This window comes from Schistocerca nitens, chromosome 2 (genome assembly GCF_023898315.1).
Source record: "Schistocerca nitens isolate TAMUIC-IGC-003100 chromosome 2, iqSchNite1.1, whole genome shotgun sequence".
Lineage (NCBI taxonomy): Eukaryota > Metazoa > Arthropoda > Insecta > Orthoptera > Acrididae > Schistocerca > Schistocerca nitens.
This window is the reverse complement of record NC_064615.1, coordinates 761,920,441-761,933,759: the sequence shown is the minus strand read 5'-3', so window position 1 is coordinate 761,933,759 and position 13,319 is coordinate 761,920,441. Positions and strand designations below refer to the sequence as shown.

Here is a 13,319-nt window from a genome sequence, read left to right as displayed (position 1 = left end):
CACAACAACGTTTCACCAGGCAACGCCGGTCAACTGCTGTTTGTGTATGAGAAATCGGTTGGAAACGTTCCTCATGTCAGCACGTTGTAGGTATCGCCACCGGCGCCAACCTTGTGCGAATGGTCTGAAAAGCTAATCATTTGCATATCACAGCATCTTCTTCCTGTCGGTTAAATTTCGCGTCTGTAGCACGTCATCTTCGTGGTGTAGCAATTTTAATGGCCAGTAGAGTACTTTAGTTCTCAATATTGAGAAGAAAGTCACACCAATTAGTGACAAAATCGGTCGTTTGTTGGAGCAAATCTAAATGTTGACTATTGCATATCCACCCACTTCCAGCATGCTGGATGGCAATAGGCGGTAACTTACTATGATTCAATAAAATTATAAAACCGTCAAAGTTGCACAGAGGGTTGTTTTTATCTAAATGACCTGCGTGGAGTACTGGACAGTCGCACATAAATAGTATTTTGCTTTCAGCCAATTGTACAAACAATGGGGCCAGGATATTATGATAGGACTTACGTGGATATTTTGATAATGAAGTACAAAGGTCCGAAACTAACCACCTCTTAAATAAAAACAAACTTCTGTGCAACGTCGAAGGTACATGGGCATGCATGTGACTGATGTACTAGTAATAGTCAAAATCTATATCTCTTCCAGTGAACGACGGATTTAGCGATTAATTGCTGTCATTTTCTTAATATGGAGGAATAAAGTAATTTATATATCTTGGTTATGATATTTCATATGATTAAGACATATATATGCAAAATAAATAAGAGTAGTATATTTGCGGCCGGCCGGAGTGGCCGTGCGGTTCTAGGCGCTACAGTCTGGAGCCGCGAGACTGCTATGGTCGCAGGTTCGAATCCTGCCTAGGGCATGGATGTGTGTGATGTCCTTAGGTTAGTTAGGTTTAAGTAGTTCTAAGTTCTAGGGGACTGATGACCTCAGCAGTTGAGTCCCATAGTGCTCAGAGCCATTTGAACCATTTTTTAGTATATTTGCCGAATAATCAGCATGTGAAAAATAAATCTATGAAACACGTAAGATAAAAGTTTATCGGACTGTTGCACTGCCAACACTATTATATGAAAGTGAAGGTGAAAGGTGTAGTAAACAAGAAATACTCAACCGGAGCACGAAGAGGAGGTTACATTAGCCAGGGATCTAAAAGTACATAATATTTCAGTTACCAACGTCGCTGCTCACAGAGACGTCTAATAAATTCCAGTTAACTTGATTTAATCTACTGAAACTCTCTTAACGACAATTTTACCGCTAATTTAGCCAAATCAACTGGTTTAAACATTTAAAAGATTAGCAGTTGTTCCCGACAGATATCTAAAATAACCAGTCACACTGCTTAAAACTGTAACGAAAATTTAAGAGGAAGAGATTGTAAACTTGGATGGTAGAGCAACCGTAACACAAGTCTGACAAGTTAGTAAGTACTCAGTTGAGGACCAAACAAGACAGAATTATAGACGCCGATCACTTACTTCCTATTCCATTGATATCAGTGTCAAACCATCCACAAGTCTCGGTATACGTGAGAGGTAAAAATACTTCAGTAGCTGCTTGCATATTGATCGCTATCTTTTTAATAATAGAAATTGAAAGTGGAAGGAATTTATACTGTCCGAGAGAGAGGGGAAAAGCGCAGGAAAGGGAACAGAATACCAACAAACACTTAAACTGGAGGGAATCCATCAAGAACTGCCTGAAGATGGAAACCTTTTGGTAACAATAAATTTACAGGGTTGGCATACGTATTTCTTAAAATAATGGAACAAACTGTCAGTGATGATACAATGTAAGCTTTCACGGCTGGTACTGACATCACATAAAATTTCCACGCTGTTAGGTGAAGCGCTGCAAACTGCCAGTGTTAATGAAGAAAACTCCCTAAATTTCATCAGATATTATGAACTTGTATGTCTGCAGCAGAGCATTGTTGGAAGTGAACGATGGATTGTGGGAAAACTGGAAGAGAAAAGAATCGAAGTGTTTGAGATGTGGTGCTTTAGAAGGACGTTGGAAATTAAAATGGACTGATAAAATAATAAGTAGGTTCTTGGCAGACTCGTACAGGAAAGGAATAAAAATGGTTCAAATGGCTCTGAGCACTATGGGACTCAACTGCTGAGGTCATCAGTCCCCTAGAACTTAGAACTACTTAAACCTAACTAACCTAAGGACATCACACACATCCATGCCCTAGGCAGGATTCGAACCTGCGACCGTAGAGGTCGCGCTGTTCCAGACTGTAGCGCCTAGAATCACTTGGCCACACCGGCCGGCGGAAAGGAATATATGGAAAACTCTGACAAGAAGAATGGTCGGGGTGACAGGACACTGTTAAGACATCAGGGAATAACTTCCATTGTACTAGAATGATATGTGTAGGGTTAAACTGTAAGGAAAGATACAAAATTGGAATATATCCAAAAATTAATTCGCTAGCTGCGAACTCCTTGACATCAGCTGTATTAGGTATAGGTCTACTACCCAATAGTCAGTCAGCAGTCAGCGACTAACGTCGCAAATATTTCGTGCAAATGTGGATATCACTAACAGCGACTATTCTTTCTGAAATGCATGTAGAAAATATGAATATATAGGCAGCTGTTGTAATGCTTGAGCAAATAACGCGAAAAAATTATGTACAAACTGCAAAGCTAACGACGACATTCTTGTCGCAGTAGCATAAGCATAGCATGAAAGGCAGTAAATACTTATCAGTATTAGTGTTATTGCTACTGATGTTATGACGTAATAAACGTAGCTGAACGAATGTAAGCCATTTTTAATTACCATTAATAAAACAGAAGTACGTAGCAGTTTTATGCTGTACAGAAGTGTATACAAATTATCTAGCAACTACATGCATATGGGTCTTAAACATAAGCAGAAACATTTCTGTTTAAATTATACTTGGGGTTCACAACTGCCAAAAATCTATATTTTTTTACAGTTTACAACATAAGTCAGCAATAGATTTTTTGACTGAGCGCACTGTGAACGCCTATATGTCGTAGTATCGCACATATTGTCCACAGACTCACCGTCAACAAGCCGTGCGAAGATTGATTGCAGCTGCTTCACGGAACAGTCTTCGAACTGCGGGTCCTTGAGGTAGCATGTCGTCAGGAAAGCCGCTGAAAGCAGAAAACGAAAAATGTTTGAGACTCAAATGAGATATATTGCTTTCACATCTGACGGAATAGCCTGCACTATCGCTATTGCAAGATTGTGTTGTACTGTCTAGTATGTTATTCATGTCATATTAGATCGTTTACATAGTAAATGGATGAAATTTGATGACATTACAAATTAAAGGAAGAAACACTCCTTTCTCTTCAGTTCCTATCTACTAATTGGTTGTAACACTTTGTCAGTAGCAAATCTCAGAGAGAAATTCAATTGCTTTATATTTTCATACTTATTTCCACTAGCTTCTTGTAATACGTTGTCAGTAGCAGGACTCATAGGGAAATTTAGTTGCCTTACTAGTAAGTATTTTTCACTGATAAAAGGATTCCACCGGTACATTCTAATAAAACTAAATACATGTAAATGAATATCAGTGGCAGTATCTTTATTTGCTTGTCTTGATCGCAAAGTTTTTTGACTAAAATTACCGGTTTGGCTATGCAATAGTCATTTTCACCATCTACAATAACAGTAAAAAAAGTAAATTACTTGCTACTACATTAAGAAATTAAAAACAAATGACAGCAGTTATTAAAAACACGATATACCTGTATTACACTGAACTGCAAAAAGTCGTTAGATGTAAAATAATACTAATCGAACCTGCCATGCATGCTTCAACTAGCTAAACAGGGTGTAACGGGTGTAAGCGCACGTATTTTTATGTGTGTTATCTTAATATGTGTAGAAATCAGAGTGTTCGTTGTTTTTTCTTCGTGTCAAAGAGTCTTTCCAAAAACACGTCACAAGTCGACTTGATGTTTTCTGCATGGTCGTACTACACTGGTAAGTATAGGCTACCCGTTTTGCGTCCATGCGTCCACACTTGAACACCTGCTCTACTACCCCATGTACTTGGAGGTACTAACTAAGCTAAAAGCATATAACTTGTAATGGCTGTAGTTATTAGTCTGTAAATGACGTAACGCTGTTCAGTACACCGTCCTCAGTCACCAATAGAAATATCTGCCTTCTGCCCTGTATATAGGATAGAGATCCTAGAGGTCGTTGATGCGTGCATAACTTACAAATAATCATATAAAGTAATTAAGAGGAAGTTAATATGACAGTACGGATCTCTAAAATATTTTCAGGTATATATAAGAAAGCAGATTTTTTTAAAAAAATTGTTTAACCCTATTAAGAATACATTCGTCATCCGACACCTTAATCCTAGTCAAAATTTAAAACAACATTCAAAAAACAAAGATTCGTTTCAGAACTCAATCTAAAATTTAATACATTGAGATGGCTGTAATATTGCTCTTATAAAGGATGAAGACGGAATGAAGTTCGGGAACGTGCTTATTGTTTCTCATACGCAGTTTTATGATTTGATTCGAAAAGTAACCAATGAAAATGAAAATGATGCAGGAGCAGACACCAAGTAACGAAAAGAAGTAAATTATAAGAGTATTTCATGAAAATAAATAACAGATAGTATAATTTATAGTGGAAACGTAATGAAGTGCAGCGATCGTCGCTAGATGACTTGTTACAGTGCAGCAGAATGAGAGATACATTGTATTTTTGTTATAACTACTATCATTTGCTTTTAATCTCTTAATGTAGTAACTAGTAATTTATTTTCTTCTACTTTTATTGCAGATTCTATGGAAGGCTATTGCATAACCGATACGTGTAATTTTATTAAAAAAGCTTTAGGTTCAAGAGAATCATTTAAAAATTGTGTAAAATCATGGTCGTTCTCCAGATTGTCATTTTATGCCAGATTCGATACAGTAGTATATGGATGCATGTAAAATACTATCATAACTCAACACAACATACTCTTGACCGCCAGGTCTACTTTTGGATTCGGTGAGGTAGGTAGCTGGTTCTTGAGTTTGCGGGACTGCGAGGTCAACCAGAGCGGATCGAATCATCGCGTCAGGTGAACAACTGTCAGCCTGGCGCAACCGCCATCCTGAGGGCATTTTCTAGGCGATTGGTCACGCCAATCAAGGCAAATGTCGAGGAGGTTCGCAATCTCCACCGCGCAAACACTTAAACACAGTCAACATAATGTCCACGATTTACGTGCGGCGAGCACGACTTTACCTCCTATTACAGGATAAGTACCGACCCAGAGCCAGGAATTGCATCCAGCCACTGACGTGTAACAACTAGAAATATCAGAGACGGATACCTCGGTAAATATGTCCATGGTATCGAGTATAACACCCTGGAACGACATATTTTCGTTGTAACTGAATTAACATTAGCGATGGTCAGTAGATTGATGAAAACAAAGAAATGAAATAAAATTTATAGAAAGAAACATGTTTTAAATACCTAACGAAACAAATTCACGAAAGGGAATGAAATTACTCTTTATCGGCAAATTGGTAGTCCTGAACTACAACAAAAACATTGCATTGATGCTGCAAGGTGTTAATCTAAACTGTAAGAGGAATACAAGGAAAAAATAGTCGATAGTTGAAGACTTCAGGAGATCTGGGGTTGGTGAGCAAATGTTCTCTTAATTCGCAAGTTACAAAGTAATAGGAAGAGGTCAATATGGTTCTGAGTTTCTCAAATTACGGGAAGAGCTACCTTGTAATCAGTACATGTTTTCGTGACACTCGACAGAATAAGCGACTGACACTTAGGTTATCGTACAGTGATTCGGCTGGTTGTCTGGATTGAGAACCGCGAATTCCAAATTAAGCGTATTTAGTTCTTGAAAATCATATTCACATAAGCCGAGATCGAAGGCTAAATGACTTGCCAACACTAGCATCTGCGGAAACATTCTCTGAATTATTGCATGAAGTTTCACTTAACATTGCGGTTTTGAAGATCCCGACATCGAAGGGAGGTATCTTCTCGATCTTGTTGTAACATTGAACAAATCTGTATCATCGAGACGGCCGAGGTGGCCGAGCGGTTCTAGGCGCTACAGTCTGGAACCGCGCGACCGCTACGGTCGCAGGTTCGAATCCTGCCTCGGGCATGGATGTGTGTGATGTCCTTAGGTTAGTTAGGTTTAAATAGTTCTAAGTTCTAGGGGACTGATGACCTCAGATGTTAAGGCCCATAGTGCTCAGAGCCATTTGAACCATTTTTTTAGATTGTAATCTACGATCAACGTGACGTAATTGGGTATGCAATATTGCAAATTAATGAAGAGCAATACCATCCAAAACATATTATGTGAAACGTCTGCGAGTACGCTATCGGATAGTAGTCACACAACCCTATCAGCTTTAAACTTCACAGATATGCTACCCAGAATACCATTCACACAGCGTAATTTTTGACCTATATTAATAGAACATAGCGATTCCAGATAGATTGTGTCATGCCTAACATCGTATCTTCATCATATGGTTTCGTAATATACCAGGGTTACCTACTGCCATGTATATTGATTGTGGGGAATTTTCACCCCACTGAGGTGTCAATAACAGCTCAAGGTAGCGTTTTCGCACACGATGTCTTAGCATTTTTTCTGTGGTTGTGCTATCGCCCCCGGTAACTGGTTTCACCGTAGCAGGAACACGCTCTAAACAACACATCACAGCCGTAGTATAGCGCACGCACGAAACCGTAAAGTGCAAACAGCAGCAAACCATCGCCAACGCTCCTGCCCTTCGGTCTTGCCCTTCGCGATATTCATGCGACCACTGCAATCCGACCGGCTACTGTTCAGGGTCGTCCTCCGGGAGGCTACACTGCGCTAATACCAAGGTTGCCACTAAACTGAGCCGTGTATATTAATCGGTGAACACGGTTTCTGCGTCCATTACTGTAGCCGCGTCGTCAGTTATCCTGTAATTACACAGTCGTTAGACGGTAGTTTGTTGAGTCTGACATAGTTCGCTACGCCGCACCACTGCCGATAAGTAAGATTCTTGTAAGGCTTTTACGAGAAAAGAGACGTAGAAGAAGACGATGAAGCATAGGTGGATAAAAACCAATGGTCACAGATATGTGTGATGTGGCGACAGCTGTAGCAACTCCGCAGGGTAGAGAAAGACCAACGCTTTCATGAAAGTTACACATGAATTCGGTGAGCATTTGACAGAAGCGACTGATATGACATATGAAATACAAGAGTGTGATTCGTACTGCAATTAAAGGGTTTCATTCGAAGGATTCTACATCTGCTCAAACTTAACAGAAGAGGCTTATACTCAGGCAGGATTTGAAATGGTATTTAAGACTGTTAATGTCTGCATTAGTGTACGTATTTATACGTGATCACAGAAGAATACCAGTTGAAGAAGGCACCGACGGGGCTGTTGACGTCACCATAGGCGAAACTATAGCTTAATTTCATTATATGATATGATTAAAGGATCTCACAAAATGAATGTACTTCAGATAAGTGATACTACAGACATCACAAATGAACAAGTGTACTCCATTCTTTAAGCAAAATTTTGAGATGTTAAGGCATAATGTTTGAACCATATATGTCAAGGATGAAAATTTTAATTGCAGAACCTGACTGTGTTTATCCACAGCTGTTTTTTCGCAGATTCGTCACAGCAGACGGAACGTGAAACTATCACCATTCATCTGACCCCATGAAATAAGAAATAACACGAACGAATGACTGTTTAGCGAGGTAGATATATAATGACGAACATTGCTTTTTGATAACCACAGGGTGTACACCAGACACATTACTCTTACAAAGAGAAAATAATAAATGGCCCCTACTGAGCTACGTTATTGGATTGCCTTGAAACTAAAGGTTTATTGTAAAATCACGACTGGCAAAATCAAAATGCTCTTTCTTGAAACTGCTCTTTCTTGAGGACAACGCTTTAGCCCACACGGAACGGTGGAACTGCGTCAGTTGGTTATCAGATCGGTTCTTCATTTACCTCATTTTCCTTTTTTAGTGTCAACTAATGCCTCCCTGTTCCTAACTTCTGATGACACGTAATTTTCTTCAAGCGAAATGCTACCCCCAGGTAGGCGTATATTGAAGATTTTAGCAAAACTTACTCGTACAATTGACTGAAAAATGGGATCATTTCTTTGTCACGTGTATACTCTCCAAAGGACAATATGTTGACAAATATTTTTCAAAAATTTATTACCATTTTCTTAACAAACTTATCAATCTACCCATTTATCTTTCAGCCACCAGTAAATGTTACATGGAACGAACAAGACTTCTTGAGAACAGTAAGGAACGTTCACTTTTCACTCCTGCGGTTGACCACAATAACCGCAGCTGCATATGGTTAGCAGTAAGTACTGGTAACGATACGTGTCCGCCTATGGCAAGGAAAAGAAAAACAGCACATCAAGAAATAATTAAACGTATTATTAATTACAATTTCTTGCACTTTAGAGCTTATTTGTTCAATTGAAGTGCTGATTTTATGGTTGTAGTAGTTTGAAACTTTAATTGGGTCACTGAACAACTGTTTGTCATGTTGGTATAAATTCATGCCATCCTGCTGAAGCCTTTGCGGTGTTGAAACTATTCTCCGGCATCGTTACTGAAATCTGCTGCCGCGGTTGATATTACCATGTGGCTCTGTAATAACGGAGTCCTAGATGTTTAAGGTCAGCAGAATCCCTGCCTCGGGCATGGATGTGTGTGATGTCCTTAGGTTAGTTAGGTTTAAGTAGTTCTAAGTTCTAGGGGACTGATGACCACAGATGTTAAGTCCCACAGTGCTCAGAGCCATTTGAACCATTTAGCCCAATCCCTGTGCAGTTACGTAAACCAACGTTACGACCCGCAGAAAAGCAGTACTCCGTAACTGCGAAATTACAGTTTAAAAATTTGTCTTGAAAGAAAGAAGAAACAATGTTTCCTCTTTACTATCTGATATGATTATTTATTAGTTGCTCTTTCGCGTCCTTAATTATTTATTTTCTGAGAAGACCACAGTTTTCGTACTTCCCTCGTGTTAGTGGCTTTTATAAGAAAATAACTGTGAATGAACCTGTTTTAATTCAAAATTTAACTTTTAACCCCGTAGCGCCGAGACCCGTCTTAAGCCGAAAGAGTGAGAGCATGATCTCGCTATGAGGCAAAATTTTCAAGCTATTCATTGTTAACAACGCAGAATTATAAAATGTAACCCAGACAGAGAAAATGTAAATTATTTTCCTCTTTCATTTCTTCAGTTTCTGATGAAGCGCTTCGAGTAAAATAATATATAAACACACCTCTACTGAAATGATCAATTCCGCTCATATTTTTGTTAGTTTATCTGTTTGTAGATTTTCAGTGAACTGAAATAATAAAATTATAGCTACTATAAAACGTGGAATCGTGCAATCCGTATCCACACATCCATACATATTATAAAAGTGGGTTTTTGTGTTCATGTAAGTATTGTGTATGCATGTATGTTCCACTTCTACTCCCAAACCACTAAACCAATTTCAACCAATCGTTGTACACGTATCACTTACTGTCTGGAAAAAAATCGCTGTTTGGGAAAGGAACATCAACTTATCAAAGTGGTGAGGGTGGGAATGAAAAAACAGTGTAGCCAACGACGTGCTAATACCCATAATTTATTCATCCACACTAAGTGTCTTGCAACAAGCTTCACACATAGTTTAAAACCTTTACGAAACTTTTTCACACTGACAACCTCCACAAAATGATCAAAGGAAAAATGTTATCTCTTACCACATTTTCATTGATGATGCAGTAAACCTGCCACATGAAGCATGACCTTTTTATTTATTACTTCTAAAATAATTACCCTATTCATAACACGTGTTGCAGACAGTATTCGCATGTACCACTGAATGCAATTGCAAAAATATATCACTGTACAATACACAGTTTAGGTGATATGACGTGATAGTCATTGAGATGCGTGAAAACAAAGCTGCAGGGTTAAATTCGCTAGAGACACAGGTGAAATATGTGTACAAATGTATGTGAAATATGTTAAATATATATGGAATGTGTGTATGTGAACAAGCCGTGGGTAAAAAGCTCCTTCTAAACCCCTGGATTGATTTCAACCAGACTTCGTACACATATTACTTGCTATCTGGAAGGAAATACTGTGGGCATGAGAGGATAAGAACCACAACCTCCTATTAGGTTTGAGGTGAAAACGTGGAGAGAGAGGGGAGAGGAAGCAACGAACAGACAGAGTGTGAGTGGACAGAGAGAGGGGAACAGGAGAAGATGTACAGAGAGACTGGGAAGAGTAAATGGACAGAGAAAGGGAAGTCGAGATAGACAGAGCAAGGAAATAGTAGGAGATGGACAGAAACAGAGGCATGGAGGAGGTGGACAGAGAAAGAGGGTGGAGGAGATTAAGTAATAGAATTGGAATAAATAATACCTCAGCAACGTCGGGTTCTCAGCTAGTGTAAAATAAAATTTATTATTATTGACCACAGTTTGGTGTTTCTCTTCAGAATGCAGATGTTCTCGAAATTGGTTACGTACATTAATTCTACATTTAATGTGAAGTAATAATTTGCAACAATTTATAAGTTCAAACAAAACGATCAACACAAAATACATACTTAGCCAGCCCCTGATAGCGGATCCAAAAGAAGGATGCCGATATATTGTGTGTACTTGATTTCGTGGTGTCTCGTCTCGTGACTGACATCAGTTCGCAGAAACGTCACTTCCGTCTACAGCGCAGCGGACGATTCCCTACCTCGTGAGATCACACCATGTGGGGCTGAGGGTTAATCATGTTCATCACATTCTGGATGGACGAGCACATGAAACCATGAATTTGGTAATTTGCTTAAAAGCGACCTTGAGTTTCTATGAGCTTTCTGAAAGCAATTACTCGTTGATACTCTCAGCACGATACGAGACAGCACTTAGTTGTCGAACAGTAGTTTCTTCACTGGGCGATAAGAACACGGAAAATTGCGCTCTATGTTAACCTCACGGGATTCCGTTATGTAACTATGAAAAAGCCGCAAATGATTCGCAAGGCTTTCTGCCACCTAAATTACGCGCCTGAGACACCGCATCTATTTCGCGAAGGTCAGCTAGTTGCTCTCTACCGTTTTCTTTTCCCGTTCTTTATCTCTACATCTTGCTGCACCTCCCTTCTTCTCACCCCTTTTTCCCATACTTCTTCTCCCTCGTAATCTGTGAAGAATCTCTCTTTTCTCTTTCTCTTTCTCTCTCTCTCTCTCTCTCTCTCTCTCTCTCTCACACACACACACACACACACACACGCACATCTCCTCTCGTGCGAGCTAACTCTATTTTCTTATCAGGCGTTTTCGTGAAATCCGTGTGTTTTGATTGGGTTGCAATTGATTAACACATCTGTCTCCGCGTTCATAATTGACATTTACTGCATCCAGTGTACTGAATTATGTGTGATATACGTCGTTGTCCTCCCCGCAGCTCCCCTTATTATCAAATTTACTGTCCCTGTACCGTAGTGACAACTGTCTGTCCGACGTAGACTTTCTCCTGATAAGGCTTCCCCATAGATTCGGTTCTCCCTTCATCTGTCTTGGCCAGTTCTCTTTTGTTTCAGTTTGTTTCGCCATGTATTTAATAGTAATTTAAAATATCACTAACGAGGAATATGGAACGTATACAAACAGAGTGCTACGATTAGTCACAGGTTTGCATAACTGACGCCTGCAGCATCACGGAAATGTTGGAAAAGCAGAACTGACAGACTCTTGAAGATAGAAGCAATTTATTCTGCGAAAGCCTAGTTCCAAAGTTTCGAGAACCGTTATTAAGTGAAGAATGCAGAGATATTTTTCGGCCATCTACCTTTTGCTCCCATAGCGACTGTGAAGATAAGATTAGACTAATTACAGCAAGCACAAACACGTTGAAGCACTCATTCTCCCCCGCACCGTATACGATTTGAATGGGAATAGACCCAAAGATGTGGTAACATGCTAAACGGTCTCTGTCATGCACTTCACAATGGTTTGTGAAGAATATACAGATGTAGATGTAGAAGCTACAAATGCATGAGTTGAAATACGACGGAAGTCGTACTCCGCTGAACTTCTTTGTCCGTGAAAATAAAGCCATAAGTAGCTACAGGTAATGCTCTTACAAATGGACGCAAGAATTCTGAGAAACCTTCTGTCGGAAGAAAGAATGAGATGATTAGTAATGTACAAGGTATGGAAATTGATATCGGCAGGTCTTTGTGAGCTTAACGTAAGAAGAAGAAGGAAATAACTCAGAAGAGACTGGCATCTTATTTGTGTTTATGAAATTTGTACTCTTTTTCTCTGAAGCATTTTCGTCGTCTAATACTGGAGAGTATACCGTCATAAATCAGTAGGTTCTTGGCATACATTGTCATTCTTTCGAAAGATACCCACGTGGTGTGACTCATCACTACAAAATATTTCACTACTGCAAAAAGACCAACGGCCATCTTATGTGCTTCTCTTTAATCGCTACCGCGCACTCCTATTTATCACAAGGTTCTGAGCAGCTGCATGATGCAATACGCGACTTTATCGCTTCTCAGCGATTCGTCTCATTACTCGTATTTGTATGAGGGGCAGTAAAACTAAAGCCCAACACTCGCCTCAATGGCACCGTTGAATGGTTTCATTAAAAAGTAATCACCGCACGCGGTCCGCCCTCTTAGCTAAGTGGTCAGCTTGTCTGATTGCCATACAGAGGCCCGATATCGATTCCCAGCCGGGTCGGAGATTATCTCCGTTCGGAGACTTGTGTTTTGTTGTCCCCATTATCATCGACACGCAAGTCGCCCAATGTGGCTTCAATTGAAAAGACTTGCAACTCGGCGGCCGAACTTCCTCTGATGGGGACATTGTCATACAAACGTTTCATTTCATTTCACCGCACGTATTAAGACATCCTACCGGAAGATGAGACGATCAATTGCTATTTCGTAGCATGCTGTCGACCGCTGACAGATCCACAACTGCACCTACTCTTCCACTTCCTCGACTGACTGAAAGCGACGTCTACACCTGCGTTTCTTCATGTCAGCAAATATGTGAAAACCATACGGTAAAAGATCTGGGCTGGAAGGAGGATGTTGCAGTGTTTCGGAACCAAATCGCTGAATCGTAGCCTTCGTTCAGTTGTCAGTGTGTGGGGCGGGCGTAGAAGTGGAACAGGATGATGCCATCCAACAGCATTCCGACAGCCCGAGGGCAAG

The 13,319-nt window shown here is 39.9% G+C and overlaps 1 protein-coding gene across 1 annotated transcript in view; it reads right to left on the bottom strand.

Annotated features, from left to right (window-relative positions):
- Positions 1-13,319, bottom strand: part of LOC126236990 (circadian clock-controlled protein daywake-like) — a 65,522-nt gene that overhangs the window by 47,616 nt on the left and 4,587 nt on the right. Inside the window, exon 2 of the mRNA XM_049946715.1 lies at positions 3,075-3,167. Coding sequence (XP_049802672.1) covers positions 3,075-3,167 — 93 coding nt within the window. The remainder of the gene's footprint in view (positions 1-3,074; positions 3,168-13,319) is intronic.